Here is a 24850-nt window from a genome sequence, read left to right as displayed (position 1 = left end):
TCGCTAATAAAAAAGCCCTGCCTTTACCGGAAGTATGTGCGCGTGACGTCACGAGTTGCAGGTCTCCACACATATTCACATTGTTTATAACGGGAACCACCAGCACTAACAGCAATTTGGACCGAGAAAGCGACAATTTCCCCAATAATTTGAGCGACGATGAACGATTCCTGAATTAGAATATTGATAGTGAAGGACAAGAGGAAAAAAAAAAAAAAAAAGCGATGGCTACGGGCCGCGGCAGTGTGAGCGCTTCAGATGTAATTAGACACATTTACTAGGATAATTCTGGAAGATCCCTTATCTGTTTATTGTTTTAATAGTGTTTAGTGAGATTGTAAAGATTGTAAAGACATACCTCGAGGTCAGATGGCTGCGGTGAACAGGCAATGTCTCAGAGAGAAGCCAAGGAGCCAAGCTCACAGCTGCCTTATTTGACATGACAGCTGCTGCAGGACGACAAATAATCCACTGATGTCTCCGGTAAGATATATATCACAATTTTCCCATCCAAAAACATGCTTGTTGACGTAGAGAAAACATGTTCGCTTGACCGCTCTGTGTTAAAGCTTCACAACAAACAAAAAAACACCAGCTGTGTCTCTGTGCTAAAGACAGCTGCAATCCACCGCTTTCCACCAACAGCATTGTTCTTTATAGTCTCCATTATTAAATGAACAAATTGCAAAAGATTCAGCAACACAGATGTCCAGAATACTGTGTAATTATGCGATTAAAGTAGACAACTTTTAGCCGCTAATGGTGCAGCGCTAATATTTCCTGACAGTCTGTGACGCCACACGCACGCGTCATCATTACGCGACGTTTTCAACAAGAAACTCGCGGGAAATTTAAAATTGCAATTTATTAAACTAAAAAGGCCGTATTGGCATGTGTTGCAATGTTAATATTTCATCATTGATGTATAAACTATCAGACTGCCTGGTCGGTAGTAGTGGGTTTCAGTAGGCCTTTAATCAACATTGTTACATGTGTATTTGTCGCCATTGTGTGGTCAGGACAGTTAATATACAGTATCTTTGAGAAGTGTGTACTTTGAATCAAACTTTATTGACCGGAAGTTGCATAAGCCTAACAGAGAAATTCATGGTATATGTTTTAATTGCTGAAGTGTTTTAATTGATCAGAAAATAACCCGTTATGTATACTGTTGATGTGATTTAATGCACATACATCCATCCATTTTCTACCACTTGTCCCGTTCAGGATCGCGGGGGGTGCTGGAGGCTATCTCAGCTGCATGCGGGCGGAAGGTGGTTTACACCCTGGACAAGTCGCGACCTCATCGCAGGGCCAACACAGATAGACAGACAACATTCACACTCACATTCACACACTAGGGCCAATTTAGTGTTGCCAATCAACCTATCCCCAGGTGCATGTCTTTGGAGGTGGGAGGAAGCCGGAGTATAAATGTGTTCCTGTATAGTATTTCTCCAGCAATGATCATGTGGTGACATCAAATACAGTATTTTTAGAGGTAATTATTGAAGTCGGAGATCACTGAAGGCCTGGATGGGAAATGCACGGCCCGCCACTGCTTTTGAGTAGTGGTATAAATAAATTCCATGAAGCACAATTTAAATTTATGCAACTGGAAAAAGCCACCCAACATCACATGCTCTTTGAAGTAATATTTAATTATTGCACATACAGTATCTACACAAACATGATCTCGATATCATCACATGAACACATTCAGAGAAGCAAAATGTAGGAAGGCCTTTTCTTAACTGACATCTCACTGAGATGTTTCAGACATTACATCGCTTAAAAGCGATCTGCACTTTTTGGGGAATTTTACACATCATTCACAATCCTTAAGTGAGACAAGAACACAAGTCCATCTCTTTAAGCATTCTCAATTGTAAATAAATGGTAGCATGAGGTGGCTTTTAACCATGAATTGATTAACGTGGACCCCGACTTAAACAAGTTGAAAAACTTATTGGGGTGTTACCATTTAGTGGTCAATTGTACAGAATATGTACTGAACTGTGCAATCTACTAATAAAAGTATCAATCAAACAATTAATAACAATGCAGGTAATGGGGATTTGAAATATTTTCCATCACAATCCTAACATAGGTTAAAATAAAAAATAAAAAAGTAGGACCAAATGAGCATCTTGTTGCATCTTTCTAGCGAGGTCCCTGGCTATAAGTTGAATTGCAAAATTCACCAACTTCTCGGTTTATGGCCACAACCTTCAACTATACAAGTGAAATGCATGATATATATTCTGGCACAGTGGTGTCCAAATTACGGCTTGCGACTTAAGCCCGGCTCGCAAGACATCACAAGTTTAATATGTAGTCTGGCCAGCGGGGTGTTTACAGCTGAACTTAAATATCTGTAAGTCTACCGGTTGCAAATTTTCCGCCATCTTGTGGTCTGATTTTGTAATTGCAGTAAGTGAGCACAGAATTGAATTATATGACCCCATCCATACAACGCTTCCCGCTCATGGCTCAAATTAACTGCAACCAACACAATCTGAACAAACATGGTCACGCTCAACCCAACCTGCTCACTGAAAATCATCCAACCACAATACATAATTTTAAATTAAACCTCTTTAAATCCACTACAATGCACGATGGGAAAACGCAAAACATTCTCTCCAAACTTATGTTTGGCGCATTTTAGCTGCTTAATATTTCTGATTGACTACAAAACTTTAAGGAGGTAAAGTAAACAAGATACGGGTTAAATTTTAACATACTCTTAACATTCAATGGTTTATCCTTTCCACTTCACATTGAAGTGTCGTCAGGGTCTGTTGGAGGGGTAACAGTTATATGTTGTTGTTCAGTCAGTTAGCTATAGCTGTGTCTTTGATAATTTCCTAATAATAAAAATCCAACATCTTTTTGTACAAATAATTTTCGATACGTCACAATCAATGCTTGGCTGTGTGGCGAAAAAAAGCGTATTTGTGTGCGTGCATTAATTGGGCAGTGTATTAGCAATTACTCCCGAAAATATGGCTTTATCACAGGTTGTACTGTAACTTTACATGTTTGGATAACTTTCCTCTTCAATTTGGTATGAAATTGATATGCAGACTCGCTGATTACATTTAAAAACAGCTGTGTCAACTTGAGCACACAGGCACTCTGAATAAGACAGCACAACTGGGTTGAAATAAATTGTAAGAAACAACTGAAGTTAGTGTGTTGATTTCGCTCCAGTCATCCGTCCATTTTCTACCATTTATCACTTTTAGGGTCACGGGGGGTGCTGGAGCCTATCTCAGCTACAATCGGGCGGAAGGTGGGTACACCCTGGACAAGTCGCCACCTCATCACAGGGCCAACACAGATAGAAAACATTCACTTGTTCATTTGTAGTGGTCTTTCTTGAACTATTTGGAAAAAGAGATCTAAAAATAACTAAAAACTTGTTGAAAAATGAACAAGTGATTCATTTATAAATAAATATTTCTACACATAGAAGTAATCAACTTAAAGTGCCCTCTTTGGGGATTGTAATAGAGATCCATCTGGATTCATGAACTAAACATTTCTTCACAAAAAAAGAAATCTTTAACATCAATATTTATGGAACATGTCCTCAAAAATCTGTCAACGCTAAATATTCCATTGTTGCACTTCTTTTCACAGTTTATAAACATACATTCATATTTTGTTGAAGTATTATTCAATAAATATATTTATAAAGGATTTTTGAACTGTTGCTATTTTTAGAATATTTTTAAAAAGTCTCACATACCCCTTGGCATACCTTCAAGTACCCCCAGGGGTACGCGTACCCCCATTTGAGAACCACTGCTTTTTTTTGTGGCAACAATGTGACCACTTTGGCCATGTACTTATCCATCCTTTTGGGGTCCCCGGGGGTGCTGGAGCCTATCTCAGCTGCATTCGGGCGGAGGGCGGCGTACACCCTGGACAAGTCGCACCTCATCACAGGGCCAACACAGATAGACAGACAACATTCACACTCACATTCACACACTAGGGCTAATTTTAGTGTTGCCAATCAACCTATCCTCAGGTGCATGTCTTTGGAGGTAGGGAGGAAGCCGGAGTACCCGGAGGGAACCCACGCAGTCACGTGGAGAACATACAAACTCCACACAGAAAAATCCCGAGCGCAGGATCGAACCCAGGACCTTCGTATTGTGAGGCAGAGGCATTAACCCCTGTTCCAACGTGCTGCTGGTGATTTCAATATCAAATTTAATTTTGATGCTTTACATTACATATATTATCTACATTGTGTGTGTGGGTATATAAATATCTGCCCGTATGGTACGTCCGGGAAACTCTGATTCCAAACCACCGGTGGCCTGGAAGGTCAGTCCTCTTTAGGAACAGGCTTTATAGGAGATGGAAACTATGACCTCAAATCCTCCTGCTGCCTTGCAAAGGCTCGGCGATGCACACGCCTAACAAGAAAGCTGCACCTTCTTGGACCGCCCTAATGTGGCAGTATCTGCACCTGTTTAGTAATGACCCTCTGAAGGCAAGAGGGTGGCGAAAGGACTGCACGGCCACTCAACACATAAAACCATATTTGTGCTGGTAAGACAAGCAGGTATCCTGCTAAAGGCACCTGACTGGTTTGACGAGAATGACCCAGAGATCAACATCCTCATCAACAGGCTCCATGAAGCCCATGAACAACATATTGATGACAAGGCTTGCAGCCAGAAGAAGTAGGGATACCAACAAACAAGCAAAAGCTGCAGCGTAGGACTCGGCAGATGTAAAACAACTGGTGGGATAAAACTGAAGATCTTCAGCTTGCTGGTGACACCATGGACTTTGGGTTTTTCCATGCAGACCTGCGTACTGTTTATGGGACCAAAACCACTGGTTCAGCTTCAGTCTGTTCCTCTGGCAGGGCAATCCTGCTCACTGACAAAAGTGACATCCTACCACGCTGGGCAGAGCACATGAAGGAGCTTTAAACAGAGATTCCTCAATTTCTGAAAACACAATTGCCACAATCCCCCAGCTGCCAGTGAAAGTTGAGCTGGCTGACCCAGCCACCAGTGCGGAGACAGTGAAAGCACTCCAACTGACTACTTCTGGAAAGGCACCAGGAGACAATGGGCTGCCCGCAGACATCTACATGAATGGACGCATGCCACTAGTAGAGAGGCGAACGTCCCTGTACCGGGTCATCCGGAGGAAAGGTGAAGTCCCTTCAAGACTTCAAGAATGCATCCATAGTGCATGTCTACAAGAGGAAAGGGGACAGGGTATCCTGCAATAACCATCATGGTATTGCCCTCCTGAGCATCGCAGGAAAGATCCTGGCGAGAATCATCCTCAACCGACTCATCAATCATGTTGCTCAGAATGTTGTCTTTGAATCTCAATGTGGTTTCCGTGCAGGCAGATGTACCTGTGACATGATCTTTTCCATCCAACAACTGCAAGAAAAGTGCAGAGAGAAGACCTAGGGTCTCTTTATGGTGTTTGTTGACCTCACCAAGGCCTTTGACACAGTCAATCGTGAGGGCCTCTGGCAGATTCTTGGCAAGTTTGGCTGCCCAGAGAAGCTGATATCACTCATTGAGTCCTTCCATGACGGGATGCAAGCCAGGGTTTAAGACAATGGTGATGCATTTGAGCCATTCCCTGTTAGGAATGGAGTGAAGCTAGGATGTGTTCTGGCGCCAACCCTCTTCTCCATCTTGTTCTCTGCAATGCTGCTGGATGCTTTCACAGACTGTGACATAGGTGTTTGCATCCAATTCCGCTTCAATGGCAACCTTTTCAACTTGCGGAGACTCCAGGCAAGGACCAAAGTGTTTGAGGCTATACTGCGGGAATTCCTCTTTGTTGATGACTGTGCTTTGAAAGCTACAACTTCAGATGACATCCAGCACATTGTGAACCGCTTTTCAGTATCCGGTACACTTTGGTCTGACTATAAGCCTGTGGAAGACAGTGGCCATGTTTCAACCGTCCCCATCACCTCAGAACCCTGCTGTGCTTCCTCCACCGCCAGTGACTATTGACAGCACGACCTCAAGACCATAAGGAAGTTCTGCTACCTTGGAAGCACCATCTCCAGCAATGGATCTGTTGACAACGAGATTTCACTGCGCATCGCCAAAGCCAGCTCATCATTTGGAGGACTGACAAACAGGCTGTGGCAGAACCACGGCATAAAGCTTTGCACAAAAGTTGCTGTCAACAGAGCAGTTGAGGTGAGTGCACTGCTCTACGACTGTGAAACCTGGACAACGTACCATCGTCACATCCATCAGCTGGAACGGTTCCACCAGAGGTGTCTGCGCTCAATATGCAACATCAAGTGGCAGGACAAAGTGTCTAACCTCGAGCTCCTGCAGAAATGTTGTCTACCCAGCGTTCAAAGCCTGGTCATCAAAACCCAGCTCCGGTGGACAGGTCATGTTGTCCGTATCCCGGTTAGTCGGACACCAAAAATGCAGCTCTACGGTCAGCTAAAGGAGGGACAGCGTGGCCTAGTAAGACCCCTTCTCCGTTTCAAGGACACCCTGAAGGCCAATCTCAGGGCCTGCAACATCGATGTAGCAAACTGGGAGGATACAGCTGCCAACAGGGCAAGGTTGAGGCACCAGTTCACCCGAGGCACTCAGAGCTTCGAACGGACAAGGGCGGACTCCATCCAATACAAGAGAGACCGCAAGAAATTTGGACCTCTCACCTCCACACTGGACAAAATTCCCTGCAGTATTCGTGGAAGACTGTGTCCCAGACATAGGGCTTCACTCCCACATGAGGAGTCACGCTAAAAAGGAAATAGCTGTTTTTGTCTACTCATTCGTTCAATCGACGGGAGACTTCCTCATCATCATCAATGCATATATATGATGTATATATATATATATATATATATATATATATATATACATATATATGATGTATATATATATATATATATATATATATATATATATATATGGGCTTCACGGTGGCAGAGGGGTTAGTGCGTCTGCCTCACAATACGAAGTTCCTGCAGTCCTGGGTTCAAATCCAGGCTCGGGATCTTTCTGTGTGGAGTTTGCATGTTCTCCCCGTGAATGCGTGGGTTCCCTCCGGGTTCTCCGGCTTCCTCCCACCTCCAAAGACATGCACCTGGGGATAGGTTGATTGGCAACGCTAAATTGGCCCTAGTGTGTGAATGTGAGTGTGAAAATTGTCTGTCTATCTGTGTTGGCCCTGCGATGAGGTGGCGACTTATCCAGGGTGTACGCCGCCTTCCGCCCGATTGAAGCTGAGATAGGCGCCAGCGCCCACCAGGACCCCGTAAGGGACAAGCGGTAGAAAATGGATGGATATATATATATATATATATATATATATATATATATATATATATATATATATATACACACACACACACATAGGCACGCACGCACATTACATGCAGTCGGCCCCCAGCCCAATTATTTTCGCACAATGTGGCCCCGAAGTCAAAAAGTTTGGAAACCCCTAATCTAGCATAAAAAATTTACCAACTCTGATGCAGTAGTATGTTAGCACTCTGTGATCAAGACGCCAATGGCGTTAGCTCTTGCAATAACAATGTCTCTTATACCTAATTAATTAATATGCAAGCCATGGCAATGTGAATAGTTCGCGAAATACACAAAAAAGAGAAAGCTATTTGTGTTCTTCTCTCACATAGGGATTGGATCTATATGCAAAAGTGCAGTTTCCTGTTTTAGCCAACACTGAATTGGAGAGGACATTTACGTCACCGTTAACATCACAAGGTATCAGGTTTATATGTTATGTTATATTGTGTCCGTTAAGGTTGATGTACAAACCATCATATTAGGCAATATTTAAAATTTAATTAGGGTGTGTGCAATGTCGTATAGCAGGACATGCGTAGTAGTGTGTATTTGACCTTACATTGTACAGCACCTAGCATGCACACATGGCACAAAACAGGGAGCAATGACAAATTCATAAGATTGTTTCCAGGAATTCAATTGTTAGTTAGCAGCCATCCTTGCTTTGAGGCGGTTGATTTTGAGAGGAAGCAAGCCGGCCATCTCCTTACTCAACTCCAGCTCCGTCTCTATGGTGGTGCCGGCATCGGGGTGGGTTTCGCAGTACTGCACAACGTATCTGGACGACAGAAAACATGTTGATCGTGACAGCGTGCAGCGCGTTCTCTATTCTATGTTGCCAATAAATTTAGTCACTGGCAAAAACATCACTTGCACAATCTAATAAGACCCGATACAAGAGCCGCATGACAAATTATGTCTTCGGAAAAAACAAATTCTAAAGTTAGACTTAGACTTCCTTTTATTGTCATTCAAATTTGAACTTTACAGTGCAAATAAGAGCGAAATTTTATTGCATTTGCTTGTTGTAGTGCAGGATAAGTTATGATGCACCATCCTATTTAACTCCATGCGATGGGAAAACTATAGTAACATCCACAGGTACAGAGCAGCTGACATTTGGGATTTGCCATCAAATAGATCTCCCTTAAAGCACTTTTGTCCAAGCTCAACACTTAGGTTATGTGCTGTTCAGACTCTCAGGTTGGATTACATGTGTTTCTATGCGCTGATTTTAATAGTTAGATAGATAGTACTTTATTGATTCCTTTAGGGAAATAAAAATGATAACATACATGTCATTACACATCTAATAGCACATAATTAATGAGCACAGGTCATTTTTCCGACGAGGACAAAATGTGCATAACAGCACATGAATGTATTTATTTGAATGGACATGTATTTTTTTTAACTCCACTAGCGGAGTTGGGACATTTTTTTACCACTAGTCGGAAAGAAAGGTGCACTTTCAAAAATACCTGATGTTTATTCCTGCTTAACAGTTGTATTTTCCGACAGTTTGAGAGTCTGAATGTGTCTTGACTGGTGATTGGATTTGTGCGAGGAAAAAAGAAGTCAAACGGAAAGGGATGTCCTGCGCACTTTAAGTGAGATGGTTGTAAGATGATGTTTTAATTGTTCTGACCTTCTGGGGGACATTTCTTTTTTAATTATCTTCAACACCAAACAGCACTAAGTAACTGCCACTTTCATAAAATATTTTCATAACTATTGGGATTATACATCAATTTACAACTAGTGAAATGGGCTGTCATGGCCTGAAGCGGTTTGTCTCGCGTTTACTGGCACTTAGCAACGCCAAGGAGGGTGCCAGGAACCCTGCCACACATAAAAACTACAAATGTATCATGTTAGACCCGCTCGACATCCATTGCTTTCGGTCCCCTAGAGGGGGGGCGGGGGGGTTTGCCCACATTTGAGGTTCTCTCCAAGGTTTCTCATAGTCAGCATTGTCACTGGCGTCCCACTGGGTGTGAATTCTCCCTCCCCACTGGGTGTGAGTTTTCCTTGCCCTTATGTGGGTTCTTCCGATGATGTCGTAGTCGTAATGGTTTGTACAGTCCTTTGAGACATTTGTGATTTAGGGCTCTATAAATAAACATTGATTGATTGATTAAAATGTGCTGACTTGCTTTACGGCATACGTAACTCCTAATTTCTCCATTCGTTAAAAAGACGGAAGTTGATGCGAACATCTGCGGGCCGCCAGAAAACAAGAAGAAGAAGAAGAAGAAGAACGCCTACGCGCAATTACTGCTATCATGGCAAAAGCTTTACAACAACCAAAGAAACGAAAGGTTTTGCCTGCGGAGACAAAAAAAGAAAAACACGCCTGCAAGAAATAACAGTCAGGATCAACATCGCCCCGGCTTTAACTCGCTGGCGTGAGCTCAAAGATGAGGAGGGATTTTCGGTCGATGCCGCCTTGGCTTTGTTTGTGCTAATCTAGTAAGTAAATGTCTATGCTCAAATCAAAGTGATAATGCTATTGTTAGCTATTTGAAATTTGGAAAGTATCAATAAAAAGCCACTAGCTTGATAGTTCGCAGTTGCACACTACTTCCTTAGAAAAAACTCTCTTACTGGTCTTTCTTTGCTTAGAACCTGCATCCACCCCAATAAATACTTGGTAGTAGCGTCATGTTTGTAGCGCAATCCATTATCATTCCTGGATAGTGTCTGCTATTTAATATCAGTATAGCCATTAGAGATGAAATATTTGTAAACTGTGCCAATATAACAGCGGACATCTTGTCAGTTTGACGCTATATGTGCTTGTCCTCATGGGAAATGGGGTCTTATTCTAGCAAAACACTGCCGCTTTGGTTCACAAGTGCCGCCAAAATCAACCAAAACTGAAATTTGGGCTTTTAGGGCGTATAAAATGTTGGAATCATTTTTTTTTTTTTTACTTTGCTCAATTTTCTCAAACTTCAGTCCTGAACAAAAACATAAACACTTAATATTTTTCTGTAATATCATTAAATAAAGGGGCAATCAAAGAGTTAAAATATATACTTTTTAAACATTACCTGTTTTTTCATTTAGGGCTGAAGTTGAATGAGGGATTTGAGAGAAAAAAGTAAAAAAAAAAAAAGAATCCTAATGTTTTTATATATGCCCTTTGAAAAAATGAAAAGCTTTTTTTGTCATGTTTGGCTTTGTGGAATTGTCAAATAACTGCCAATGTATGAAACATGAAAGAGTTGGACATTGAAGTATTAAAATTGTACATGAAAAAAAAAAATGGGCAGCACGGTGGAAGAGGGGTTAGTGCGTCTGCCTCACAATACGAAGGTCCTGAGAAGTCCTGTATTCAAACCCAGGCTCGGGATCTTTCTGTGTGTTTGCATGTCCTCCCTGTGACTGCGTGGGTTACCTCCGGGTACTCCGGCTTCCTCCCATTTCCAAAATCATGCACCTGGGGATAGGTTGATTGGCAACACTAAATTGGCCCTAGTGTTTGACTGTTGTCTGTCTATATGTGATGGCCCTGCGATGAGGTGGCGACTTGTCCAGGGTATATGACACCTTCCCTCCGATTCTAGCTGAGATAGGCACTAGTGCCCCCCGCGACTCCAAAGGGAATCAGCGGTAGAAAATGGATGGATGGATGGATGGATGAAAAAAAAATGTATAATGGAGTAACAACAATAACCCTGGCCAAAAGTATATCAAATATTAACTAAAAGGATGAAAAAAAAAACTCCAAAGTGATTGTTAACTGATCACCTATTTATCTTCTCGCCATCTTTTCAACATCAGGGCAAACGCTACAATATTTCATATCCACACAAAATAACATATTTTTATTGTCAGTGAGAATGTCGCTAGACACGGGCAATATTTCAGAGTATTTTGGTAAATCCAGACCATTTAGCCAGTATGTTAAATGAATAGGCTGCACTTTGGACACCCCTGGTATAAAAAGTTCCTTGTTAGTGTTGAACACAAGGCGTTTGCGTAGGTGGGTTGTAAGCCCTCGGAACAAGTCGTATACCCAGAAAATAACGATCTGCGAGCCAACTGATCACAGCCTTTACACTCTGTGTAAAGTTTTTGGAGCACACATCACACTACAAAAAAGGCTTGCAGTGAGAGGTGTGAGCCCTATGGCCGGTGTAATGTAACAAAATGTGTACCTGGAGAGCAGTAAAGCACACGAGCGTATTTAAGGATCAAAATTCTTGCAGAGTACGAAAAATAAGCACATGTTGGGAGGCCTGGTAAAAACAAGAAAGGCTCTTGTATTGAATCTTATTCGATGGCTCATGTGTATTCAAAGAAGTGTTTTCCCTACTTGTAGTTTTCCAGTGACTTGTTGAGGTTGTCCAGCTGTGTAAGGGGAATAGAGCAGATCAGGCGGCTGTGCAGACGGGCCAGCCTGAAGCGAGCCATCAGGGTTGGTCTGAGCACCTCCTCCTCTAGGTGCTCGGGAAACTTCCCATCTGGAGAGCACAGAGAATCCAGAAACATCTGGTAGTACCTGCAGAGAAGAGGGTAGTATGCAATTGAACAAACAGCATGTATGTTTGAGCTGAATTTACACTCACTTAGCAGATGCAGAACAGAGGTGGTTGAATTTCTTTATGGTGTGGTTGTCCAAAGACTGTGTATCAGCTTGTCTGTTGGCCAGCGTCAGTTTCAAGTCCATCATTTCGTTGTAGATCTCGGCCAACTCAAACATTAGCTGTCTGCGCACCATGAGGTAGTACTGGGCATTCAGCTCTATAAAGAGGCATGAGCATTTAGGCAACATAAAACTGCCCAAATAAAGCAACAACAACTCAAGTTAAAAGAGTACCGATGCAGATGGTCTCCAGCATGTCAACACGTCGTTTGTGCATCTTGCAGCGCCGCTCAACGTCTTCTTCAAAGAAGGCCAAAGCTCTGAAGAGAGCGCTGTGATCCTGCAGGATCTCAATGTGATCCGTCACAAAGCCGTCCATCTGAAAGTACTCCTTAGCCTGACAGAAGGACAAATGCATATCCAATATATATGTATTTCATTCTTATTAATTTCACTGTGTATTATGGAGAAACTGGACTATTTCAAAGGGGTCTTTTCATTAATGTGTTCTACATTGTGGTCCACACAACATGTAATGGTGGTTCTTTGGTCAAAATGTTGCATAGATGTTATACAGACCATCTTCAAGCGGCTTTCTGACTGTTTCTTCAAAATGCGCCGTTTGATGGGCGGTCTTATTTACGTGCCGAAGCTCTCCTGCAGGCCAAACCCTATTTGACAGTGTCTCCACCTGTCAGCCATGTTGTAGTTTTAGCACTACCATATGGAGTCAACTGACAGATATGTTGGATTACCTATATGCTAATTTTAAATTACATATGGCAACAGCGGAAGATGCATGTGCATGTATAAGACAGTCTGCCCCACAACAAGGGGATAGAAACAAATAAGGAACTTATTGACTACAACAGAATTAAAAATGGCGCACTCACACAAAGCTCTTGGAGTAAACCTCCACTATAAATGGAGATATCTGGCGCTGACATAACAAAGGTAAAATTTCACTTAAGTCTCAAATTCCAAACAGCTCGTTTGAAGCAAGTTTGGAAGAAAGTAAACTTGTGTTATAAATATCTCAGCCATGACTCCGTAGTCCGAATTCAAATTTTATGGGACCATATAAATACACAATAACAGGTATCAGCAGGTAAGATAAGTTGTTCTAACATAACAGGACCCATTTAAGTAAGGAAAACCTCAGTCATACAGCGTTACATTATTGAAGTCAGTTGCTACAAAAATAACAAGTGTATTTGTCTTAAAATTGAAGTTCCTACTCAGAAGGCTTCACTATAAATCAATCATTTCAATTGTTGAATAGCCACAGGAAGATTCACTGGATCCTAACCAGACTTTTATGATTACACCTAATACCAATAAGCATAGATTACCTGTGTGACGTAGTTTTGTCCCACAAGAAATACATTTCTGGCTTCTGTGAAGTCCACCGGGAGCAAACAGCTCACCTGAAAATCCCAAATGAGTTAGTATGATGACACCGACTTGACACTGCAGTTTTACTTGTGTTCGGGACGATGAAATGAATATGTTTTATATATACACAGTAGCACATATCGATACAAGACGGAAACAGTAGAGTATTATCAATAGCATGTTACGCTAAGAAATGTGGGAAAGTATCACAGGAGAGCATCATGCAAACCTTCTCCTCCAGACTGGCAATGGAGTCAAACGTGTCCTCAGAGCCAAACCTAAGCGCGCTCTTCCTGATTTTTTCTTCCTCCTCCTCCTCAAGCCTCCTTTTCCTCTTTATGTCTTCCTGAAGATCCGAATCCAGCTCCCCGATGTTGTCCTGCTCACATGGAGAAGACACACACCATAAACAGAGATGAATATATACACTGCAGATATCATTGTCATGAAGGGTGTATCCCTGGAGTTGTTGAGAGAGGACGCTACCTGGAGAACTTTCTTAGCGTCCTGAAGGAGGTTGAGACAGTATTTGATCCAGCATCTTGCTATGTCAGCTCTCTTTTGTCGCAGCTGATCGCGTCGCTCGCTCTCTATCTCACCTGGAAGAGCAAAAAGTGAGGGGAAATATGTGTCTTAATTAGGGATATCCAACATTGCCCAAGACTTAATTTCCCAATTCAACCCATATCAAGCAATACCAACATATGCAGCAGTTTTTCCCTCAATCTAATTGACATTATTTGTAAAATTAACACATTTACTGCAACGGCACTGGGTCTAGGCAGCATGGAGAAGCAGTGGTTAGTGCTCCTCCAATAAGAACGTCCTAGGTTCGATTCCCGGGCTCAGGATATTTCTGTGGGGAGTTTGCATATTTCTACGTGACTGTGTGGGTTCTCACCTACAAAAACATGCACCTGAGGAAAGGTTGATTGGCAACACTAAATCGAACCTAGTGTGTGAATGTGAGTGTGATGGCCCTGCGATGAAGTGGCGAGTTGTCCAGAGGCTACCCAGCTTTGCGCCCGAGTGCAGCTGCACTGCGTCTGGTTGATACCAAAATCAGACAGCAGAGGGTGCCGTTTCTTCTGTGTCAATGCAGTTGAAACTCAGACAGACACACTACATCAGTGGTCCTCAACCTTTTTGTATCCACGGACCGGTCAACGCTTAATAATTTGTCCCGCGACCCGAGGGGGGGAGGTCCTTTTTTTTTTTTTTTCTTTGTCATGAAAAAGGGACGTTTTTGTCATGAAAAAGGGAGATTTTTGTGGTTGGTGCACTATTTGTAAGTGTATATTGTGTTTTTTATGTTGATTTAATACAAAATAAAAAAATAAAAAATATATATATATATATACATTTTTCATTTTTTTTTTTTAAATAAAAAATTATTCTGCGGCCCGGTACCAATCGGGCCACGGCCCGGTGGTTGGGGACCAATGCATTACATGGCATGTAAAAGCTACTTAAGGCATACACTGCCATTGTTTAGTGAAACCCTGTTTGAAGATTAAGCACTGTACAACTGCTGTTTCTTTTAGCCAGCTAAAACCAGGATACTTCAACAAGACATGAGGAACTGGTAGTTGATAGACAAAAATGGAAAAATCGAGCACTCACTTTCCTGCGCAGCAGCCTCTGAGGGAGCGTCTCCTGCCAAAGCTGATATAACGGTGGCTGCTGAGAGGCAGTGTCTGCCCTCCATGTAGCACCCCTAGGGAGGTAACAGCACACAAACCTTGTGATTCACATTGAAAACCAACATTTTTGCTTACACTGCACAACATGAGTTGAGTTAACTGTCACTTATTGACAAAACATGTAGATGTAAATACAATATTAGGTACAACTGCACAATATATTTGTAATGATGTTGTGGCCGTATAATTGTTCCATCAATTTTTTTTTTTTATTAATCAATGCATTCCAGAATCTCTTAGGTCCGGAACCTAAATATTTTTATTATAGTTTTTTCCAATCGCTAACAAACGTTTGTCCAACCAGTTGTCACATTTTCAAAACTTAAAACAAAATTAGCATCGCATCAGTGTTTTGTGGCCATACCATTCATGCATTTAATGTCTTTTTTACACAAAATGGAGTCAGTGAACACATTTCTACAATGCTTACATTGACTAGCTATACCTCCCAACAAAATTATGGATTGTTTTCGTACAAATGTTAACAAACAACATTCCACATTAGCAAAAACAATGTCATATCTCAGACACAGTATGAAAACCTCTGCTTCTGCAAAGATATCAGTTCAGCAACAATATATCTCAGCTGATTATAAACAACTAATTAATTGACACACAGCTGATTTATGTTGGATAAATTGGGCCTACCACAGCTAATTCCAGTCTGGCTTAGACTCAGAGGCAGTGGTCAGGAGGACGTTGAAGAGTGATGTTTTTGAAAAGAGATAAACAGAAAAAGACAAACACTCTACTGTCTGTATGAAGATGACGAAGAGGAAGAGCAAAGGCCTCAAGAAAAGACCAGGCCCAGGGAGAAGACAGGGTAGAGGTGCAAGAATGTGGGGTGGTGGCCTTCCAAGGGCTGCAAGAACAGTAGTCTGTGATGAAATTCTTGTCACTATCTATGACCATGTAATCAACTATGGTCTTTAACTAAAAAAGCCTGGTGAGAAAGTGGAGCTCAGTTACAGGCAGTCAACAGTCGCCTCCATTATCCACATCTTTCAACAAACCAACAGATAAGTATTGCATTTTACATTGAGTGTTTATATTCTCACTTGGCATGTCAATAGGGCCATACAGTAACAAATATGTTGTTTTTTGTCCATCTAAAGAATGCAACATCTTACTCCCTCTGGAAAAAGAGGAAAGCTCCTCAATAATGATCAAGATTTTACCATTGTAGAAATGGTTGTCGCAAATAATGAAATAAAACTACATGCATTTCAAATTAGAATTGTGGAGGACCATTAGATATTTGACAATATCGATAGTATCAGCCTCAAAACCATTAGGCAAAAATTGTCCAAACAGTGCTGATGAAGCAATTCTACACTGTTACTTTGACAGCTATGACGACAATACATACAGTACTGTATATTAAATTCGATGTCCAGTGACCTACTTTGCAAGTAGGTCACCAACACAGAAATAGTTTACATTGCAGTATGGTATACAGCAATGAGATTGTCATAAACTTTGTTTTAGAGAATTATGGAATTGGATGCCAACCAGGCCCCTCATGAATTCATATACATAGATAAGGCAAGATTTAATCTGGCCAAAAAGGGTCACAGTTTATGTGCCAGGAAAGAGAGGTGCAAACATTACCATGTGTGCAGCAATTGCAAATGGAGGATTAGTCCTTAACAGATGTCAGGTGGACCCTACAATTCCAAGCTCTTCCTTGCCTTTCTCAAAAATATCCACCAGTGCCTGGTTGCAGAGGAGGATCAGCAGCGTGAAAACATGAAGACCTTTGTAATCACCTGGGATAATGTAGCTTTCCATCATTCGCAAGCAACAACAACATGGTTTAAAGTTCACCTTAGACAGGTACGTCTCTTCCTTCCAACCTATTCACCCCATTTTCTGCATAGAGGTGGACGGTTTATGACCATCAGGTACAGGACCAGATGTCCCTCCTTGAAGCCATGGATGCTAGCTACAGGGACATCACAGTTGATGTTTGTCAAAGGGAAAATCCGTGTAAAATGGATGGACCAACATACAAAGCAGTTTTATCCCAGATGCATCACCTTGGATAATATTAGATGCAATGTTGATGAAAACATGTGGCCTAACCCTGAAGAAGAGACAAGATACAGCAATTTTGTGTTTTTTTTAGTTCCTTCTCCTTTTATCTGGGCTTTTGCTTTTTTTTTTTGTTCAGAATGTTTTCGTGTATTTCATGGATATGTTTTTACTGTAAGCAATACTGTAAAACTTTTTCTGTTCCATCACATTTTAATAACAACAATAATAATGGATTAGATTTATATCGCGCTTTTCTATTGTTAGATACTCAAAGCGCTCACAGAGAAGTGGGAACCCATCATTCAGTCACACCTGGTGGTGGTAAGCTACATCTGTAGCCACAGCTGCCCTGGGGTAGACTGACGGAAGCGTGGCTGCCAGTTTGCGCCTACGGCCCCTAAGACCACCACCAATCATTCATTCATCATTCAATCACCAGTGTGAGCCGCACAGGGGGCAAGGGTGAGGTGTCCTGCCCAAGGATGTCAATAGGTGGGAAGCGAATCTGCAACCCTCAGGTTTCTGGTATGGCCGCTCTACCCACTACGCCATGCCGCCAGTAGTTCTACTGTATCTCATGTAGTAAACATTAAACGAAAACAACTGATTGCCTTTTTACTAGAATTTTGACTGTGAACATTACATGTGGACATACAGTTCTCAACCAATAAATGTATTGTAAAAATAGTGGATTGAATGTTTTGCATGCAAATACCTGTAAAACTGAAAAATAAAAGTCTACGCAGTTTTTGTAATGTCATGTCAAAAATAGCCAGTATTTTGAAACCTGGTGTACTTTGACTGCATGTACCATGTGAAGTAAAAACAATAGTTATTCTATGACGGAATCATTTAATTTTGAGTCTGTTGTCATGTGTTTTGGTAAAGTATGTGCAGACGTGTTCTATTTTGTAATGAAGAGTTAGTATGTATTTAACAAAATGTGTTTGAGAAAAAAATATATCAATTTGCCAGTGGTGTTTTGTAGGTGTGACTCTGTGTTAAGACATTAGAAAAAAGTATCTGAAGTCTGGGTAAGCTTTTGTTAGCAATTGAAAAAACTGTAGTTACACTCAAACAAATAATTAAAGCCACAGAGTAGAAGCTTTTTTCTAATCTAATTAATCATTTCAACCATTGCTGCTCTAGATAAAACAAACTCATTTAAATCTGAAGAGGTCTTACCTTTGTAATGTAGTATTGTGACAGCGTTGCGGCGTTTAGAGCCCACTCCATTGGACTGAACTGATTTAATTGCAGTTGTCTTTGCAGGGTGCTGTGGCAGTAGTTGGCAGCACGCTCAGTTTGACCTGGCAAGACATGTATCACCACGACAATAGCATGAGACAAAACAAAGTGGCCGAAGAAATATACTGAGAAGAAAACTAACTAAACTGGACTCACCAAGGTTTTTATAGACCTGAGCGAGGTAATACGTAGTGTGGGTGTAGGCTAGCTCAAACCTGGTAAAAGAAGAAAACAAATCAGGTAAAGAGGAAAATGACATCCAGTTATTTTCCACAAATCACAATAAATTACTTTTTGCTTTTTTCCTGGTGTGTCAGCATCTTCTCATTGTTTGTAAAATATTCCTTCAGATCAGTAGGAGGACTTCCATCCTGTGATCAAAATGTTCATATTAATTATAGTCAAGATGGACCCACGTTCTCTCTCCTCATTCAACCATACCTCCTTCATATAGCGCATATAGATGGATTCGGCTGTTTCCAAGAATTCCTGAGCCTTCTCTGTTTCATCCCGGCCTGCCCAAAGGATGCCCAGCTGGTTCTACAACCACAATAAACACATGATCAAAAGATGATCTGATGTCATACTGTCTAAACTATTGTAATAAGTTAAATAACTGTGGTTTTTGTGGAAAGTCAAACTACAAACTATAGGGGGGATCTTTGCAAAGTGCTGTTGAAAAAGTTTGCTGATTTCCTTCTACAGAGACTTCCACATCTGGCTGAGTCAGTTTTACCTGAATCCCAATCAGGGTACAGGAAAAACAGAGGCACTGTCGATGGCATTTTTACTAAGCGCCTTTGACTTCAGCAAGGCTTTTGATTGTGTAAATCGCGAGATCCTTTTTACCATCCTACAAAAGCTTGGGTGTCCTGCCAAACTCAGCTGTGTGATAAAGAAATTATACACAAATGTACATGCAAGATTGATAATTGATGGAGAGCTGTCTGAGCCAATCAAGTACAACAGTAGTGTAAAGCAAGCCTGCAAGCTTGCTCCAACTTTATTTGGAATATATGCACATGTACTGCTCTTTCTTGCCTTCAAGGACCTAAGTCCAACACACAGTAGTTATTTCCCCGTATTTCTGCACAATAACCTGGATATGGTAACACTAGCGAGCAGTAGAGCATATGTAGTGATTTTTGGTCCAAAACATATTTTGCTTCATCCATTGCTGAAATATTTCTTGCCACCTTATGTTGCATATTTTTATATGAGTTTTCCAGTTAATTTCATCATCTATTATTACACCCGAAAAAATCTGGTTAATTTTACCCTTTCAAAATCTACTCCGTCGAGTTGTATTTGTGTATGACACTCTTTTGATGTGCGTAAATGGAAGAGAATGCAGTGAGTCAGGTTGGATGTAACATGGAGTTATGATGAACAAAATTTTACTGTTGGCCTTGTTAGAATAATCATGTATGTATATTATCACACAACTTTAATATGCTTAAAGCCTGTTGCTATAGTTATTAGCAATTGTGCTCAAGTTAGACTTTTGTATCTGTGCAAGGACAAAACTTCTTGTCTGATGGGTGGCCTCAGCCGCAGATGTTACCTTTGTTTTAGCCCGCTAACAGCCAAGGATTTCAAGGACCTCAACGAAGATAAGATGACAGCACGCAGACGAAGCAGAGACAAGCTAATCACAAGGCCCCAGCATATTCCGTCACGTATTGTGTGTGCTGGACCTGCTTTGTATAATATATGTGACCACTCCTTTTAAAGGCGACCTCAGTGATATTGACTGGGGAACTCCTGAATAAATAGAGGGACGCAGGAGCTGTACGTTAGAGCATAGGGCGAGACTGTGACTAAGTGTGCAGCTCCATGCGTTCTCCTCATGAGCTAAATTGAACTTTGTCTCTGCATGAGTCCTTCCTTTTCTGTTTAATGGATGTCATCAGTGTTTGAACCTGACAGCTTGCCATCAAAGTAGCCTATGCGATATATAATATATATTACTATGTACAATTATTTTGATGGTGATCCGTGCGGTCAAACTAGACATATTAGCAGGGTAATGCCAACAATCAGTCCTGATTAAAATATTGCTGCGTAACTTAACAACATGCCACATTAGTAAAATGTGGCATAATTACTTAGGAAACCATCTTGCAAGAAGCATTAACAAGGGAAACCTACAGGGTAGGACTCATCGATTGCCTTACAGTTGCTCGGAGTAGGATTCGGGTGCGTGTCTGGCACTACAGAATTGATTGCAGTACCATTTCTGGCCACATTACTACATATAGCACCTTTAAATACATTGGCGGCAGCACGGTGGTACAAGGGTTAGTGCGTCTGCCTCACAATACGAAGGTCCTGAGTAGTCCTGGGTTCAATCCCGGGCTCTGAATCTTTCTGTGTGGAGTTTGCATGTTCTCCCCGTGACTGCGTGGGTTCCCTCTGGGTACTCCGGCTTCCTCCCACCTCCAAAGACATGCACCTGGGGATAGGTTGATTGGCAACACTAGTGTGTGAATGTTGTCTGTCTATCTGTGTTGGCCCTGCGATGAGTTGGCGACTTGTCCAGGGTGTACGCCACCTTCTGCCCGATTGTAGCTCCCCCAAAGGGAATAAGCGGTAGAAATTGATGGATGGAAATACATTGGCATACAATAAATGAATAACTGACCCGGAAATGGATGCATAACGACACATTGTCGGTGGTCACTCGGCATCTCTCCAGTAGTTTCATGCAGTTCATTAGATGTTCTTGTCCTGCTGCCAGCTCCTCCGTGTCAACATGGTTGACGCCCAGGTAATACTCCACCGCGGCGAGCTTTGCAGTCGCCAGGCCGGCCGGCGAGTCCCCGTCGAGGCCCCGCTGGAACAAATCCTCCAACAGGCCGTCCACAGGCTGCTCGCTCGGCCGCTGGTCGCCGCCGTCCGCCCCGCTGTCTTCCTCTCCCTCGCCGGCCTCAAAGCTCTTCAGTGAACATTGGATCTCTCTAAGGAGGTCCCTGGCTTTGTACTTGGACCGAAATGGGTCGTTTTCAGGGTCATTTCTGGATTCGACATCAGTGAGGTTTTGGGCGTTGTTGAATTTATCGCAGATTGTTTTCCACTCGTCGCTGCTGTGAGAAGCCATTTCTGCAGACCCGGAGGCTGCACATTCAGACCCATCGGCTTTGTGGTGCAGCGCCACCTATTGGTTGGAGGCTGCACGTTCAGTGTTTATGGATACAGATCATTAGACTTAGACTTCAAGGCCTACTGAAATTTGATTTTCTTATTTAAATGGGGATAGCAGGTCCATTCTATGTGTCATACTTGATCATTTCGCGATATTGCCATATTTTTGCTGAAAGGATTTAGTAGAGAACATTGACGTTTGGTCGCTAATAGAAAAGCCTTGAGGATATTGATAGCAAGGACTTAAAAAAAAGGCGATTGCATTGGGACAGATTCAGATGTTTTTAGACACATTTACTACGATAATTCTGGGAAATCCCCTTATCTTTCTATTGTGTTGCTAGTGTTTTAGTGAGTTTAATTGTACCTGATAGTCGGAGGGGTGTGTCCACGGGTGTCTTGAGGCCAGTGTCTGAGGGAAGTCGACGGCAGCTGCATGGACGGCACAAGCTCAGCTGTTCTCCAGTAAGAGGCGACTTTTTACCACAATTTTCTCACCGAAAACTGCTGGTTGACATTTGGTCGGGATCCATGTTCGCTTGACCGCTCTGATCCATAGGAAAGCTTCACCTCTGGGAATTTTAAACAAGGAATCACTGTGTGTTTGTGTGGCTAAAGGCTAAAGCTTCCCAACTGCATCTTTCTACTTTGACTTCTCCATTATTAATTGAACAAATTGCAAAAGATTCAGCAAGACAGATGTCCAAAATACTGTGTAATTATGCGGTTAAACACAGACGACTTTTAGCTGTGTGTATGCGCAGCGCTAATATTTCCTTACAGTCCGTGATGTCACGCGTACACGTCATCATTCTGCGACGTTTAACAAGAAACTCCCGGGAAATTTAAAATTGCAATTTAGTAAACTAAAAAGGCCGTATTGGCATGTGTTGCAATGTTAGTATTTCATCATTGATATATAAACTATCAGACTGGTTGGTAGTAGTGGGTTTTAGTAGGCCTTTAGACTTCCTTTTATTGACATTCAAATTTGAACTTTACAGTACAGATAAGAACGTAAATTTGTTGCATTAGCTCTTTGTAGTGCAGTATACAAGTATAGTACAAGTCCATGTCAGAAAACCAACAAATTTAGCTGAACTGCAACAATTTTGTCAAAAGGAGTGGTCAAAAATTCAGCCAGAAGCTTGTGGATGGCTACCAAAAGCGGCATATTGCAGTGATACTTGCCAAGGGACATGTAACCAAATATTAACATTGCTGTATGTATACTTTTGACCCAGCAGATTTGGTCACATTTTCAGTAGACTCATAATAAATTCAGAACCAAACTTCATGAATGTTTTTTGTGACCAACAAGTATGTGCTCCAATCACTCTCACAAAAAATGAGAGTTGTAGAAATTATTGGAAACTCAAGACAGCCATGATATTATGTTCTTACAGTGTATGTAAACTTTTGAACACGACTGTATAATGGATGGCAGCATGGTGGAACAGGGGTTTAGTGCATGTGCCTCACAATACGCAGGTCCTGAGTATAGTCCTGAGTTCAATCCCGGGCTTGGAATCTTTCTGTGTGGAGTTTGGATGTTCTCCCCGTGACTGCGTGGGTTCCCTCCGGGTACTCCGGCTTCTTCCCACCTCCAAAGACATGCACCTGGGGATAGGTTGATTGGCAACAGTAAGTTGGCCCTAGTGTGTGAATGTGAGTGTGAATGTTGTCTGTCTATCTGTGTTGGCCCTGCGATGAGGTGGCGACTTGGAATGCCATTCCAGTAAGTATAAATACATGATTTGTGTGGGAAAATAGTTGACTGTAGCCTGTAATGTCCACTTTTATTCTGGTTCAATTTTAGGGCTTGCCTGCACGCCAAATGTGTTGGAATGACTGTGGGATTGTTATGGTCATGGTAAGGAGTAATTTTCTTGCGAAAGTATACGTGGGCATCAGTCAACAATGTAAATTGATCGATAAAAAACAAGGCAAGTTTATCTCCTGTTACAGTATTCTCTTTCCATTGGGACAAAGCAAGGGTTTGCTTTCCATTAAATAACTTTAATTGAAAATGTTAAACAAAGAAGAAATGTGGTATCCTACAGTTGGTGTCTATATGGGGCAACATACTATTCATTTTGAGAAAAGAATCATGAGATAATAATCCTTCTCACCAATGACATATACAATACAGGCATGCAGTTTGGACACACCCTCTGATTCACACCACAACTGATGGTCCCAACCCCATTTATAAAGCAAGAAATTCCATTAATCAACCCTCATAAGGCACACCTGCGAATTGAAAACCACCTCAGGTGACTACCTCTTGAAGCTCATCGAGAGAATGCCAAGAATGTGCGAAAAAGTAATCAGAGCGATTTTGAAGAAACTAAAATATAAAACATGTTTTCAGTTATTTCACCTTTTTTTTAAAAAAGTACATAATTCCACATGTGTTCATTCATAGTTTTGATGCCTTCAGTGACTATCTACAATATAAATAAATAGTCATGAAAAAAAAGAAAATGCATTGAATGAGGTGTGTCCAAACTTTTGGCCTGTACTGTATATATAAACACACACATACTGTACATATACACACACGTACACATACACACTTCGCATGCATAAAATCAATTTTAGAATTGATTTTAAAACATTGCTGTTTGTTTTTAAATCTTTACATGGACTGGCACCTCAATATATCTCGGACCTCATCCAAATTTATATTCCTGCGCGCGCTCTGAGGTCCGAGAGCCAGACTTAAGACCAGGGGAGACAGGGCCTTCTCTGTGGTCGGACCTAAGCTCTAGAACACTCTGCCCCTCCATGTTCAAACTGCTTCCACAGTGAAGTGTTTTAAGTCTCGTCTTAAGACCCACTTTTATTCTTTGGCTTTTAACACTACATGAGTTGTGTGGTCCTCTGTCCTCTGTTGTCCTCTGTGTTTTTTATACACTTTGATTTCTATTTTACTGTTTTAATTGATTTTACCCTTTAGAATTGTTTTTAATCATATTTGTTTTTATATTGTTTTTTTTATATTGGTTTTATATTTATTTATTTTTTGTTTTTATTCAGTCATTGGTGGAGCATAATATTGTTTTTTTAATATTTTTTTTAACATGGCTGTGCAGCACTTTGGAAATGTAATTGTTGTTTAAATGTGCTATATAAATAAAGTGGATTGGATTGGATTACATATCCTACTAAATAAGACCTACACTGTTTCAATGTCAATTTCTCTGTTGATGCCTGAAGTACTGATATCAACCAAAGCTCCTCATCCCACCCCCGAGATTGTAAATAATGTAAATAATTAAATGTACATATATACTATGATGATTAACTTGTGTGATGACTGTATTATGCTGATAGTATATATTTGTACCATGAATTGATTAACGTGGACCCCGACT

The 24850-nt window shown here is 41.4% G+C and overlaps 1 protein-coding gene across 1 annotated transcript; it reads right to left on the bottom strand.

Moving 5' to 3' along the window:
• Positions 1-7827: 7827 nt before the first annotated feature.
• On the bottom strand, positions 7828-21470 carry kifbp (kinesin family binding protein). The gene is made up of 13 exons (XM_061879856.1): positions 20971-21470; positions 18768-18866; positions 18618-18697; positions 18483-18541; positions 18264-18388; positions 14962-15055; positions 13825-13937; positions 13568-13717; positions 13296-13370; positions 12178-12340; positions 11927-12101; positions 11674-11859; positions 7828-8127 (listed from the first exon to the last, which is right to left on the bottom strand). Exons 1-13 carry the CDS (start codon positions 21424-21426, stop codon positions 7992-7994), a joined length of 1911 nt encoding a protein of 636 aa, XP_061735840.1. The 5' UTR covers positions 21427-21470; the 3' UTR covers positions 7828-7991.
• Between the last annotated feature and the right edge of the window lie 3380 nt (positions 21471-24850).

The sequence above is a fragment of the Nerophis ophidion genome, linkage group LG02, assembly GCF_033978795.1.
Source record: "Nerophis ophidion isolate RoL-2023_Sa linkage group LG02, RoL_Noph_v1.0, whole genome shotgun sequence".
Lineage (NCBI taxonomy): Eukaryota > Metazoa > Chordata > Actinopteri > Syngnathiformes > Syngnathidae > Nerophis > Nerophis ophidion.
This window is presented reverse-complemented; position numbering and strand designations above follow the sequence as displayed.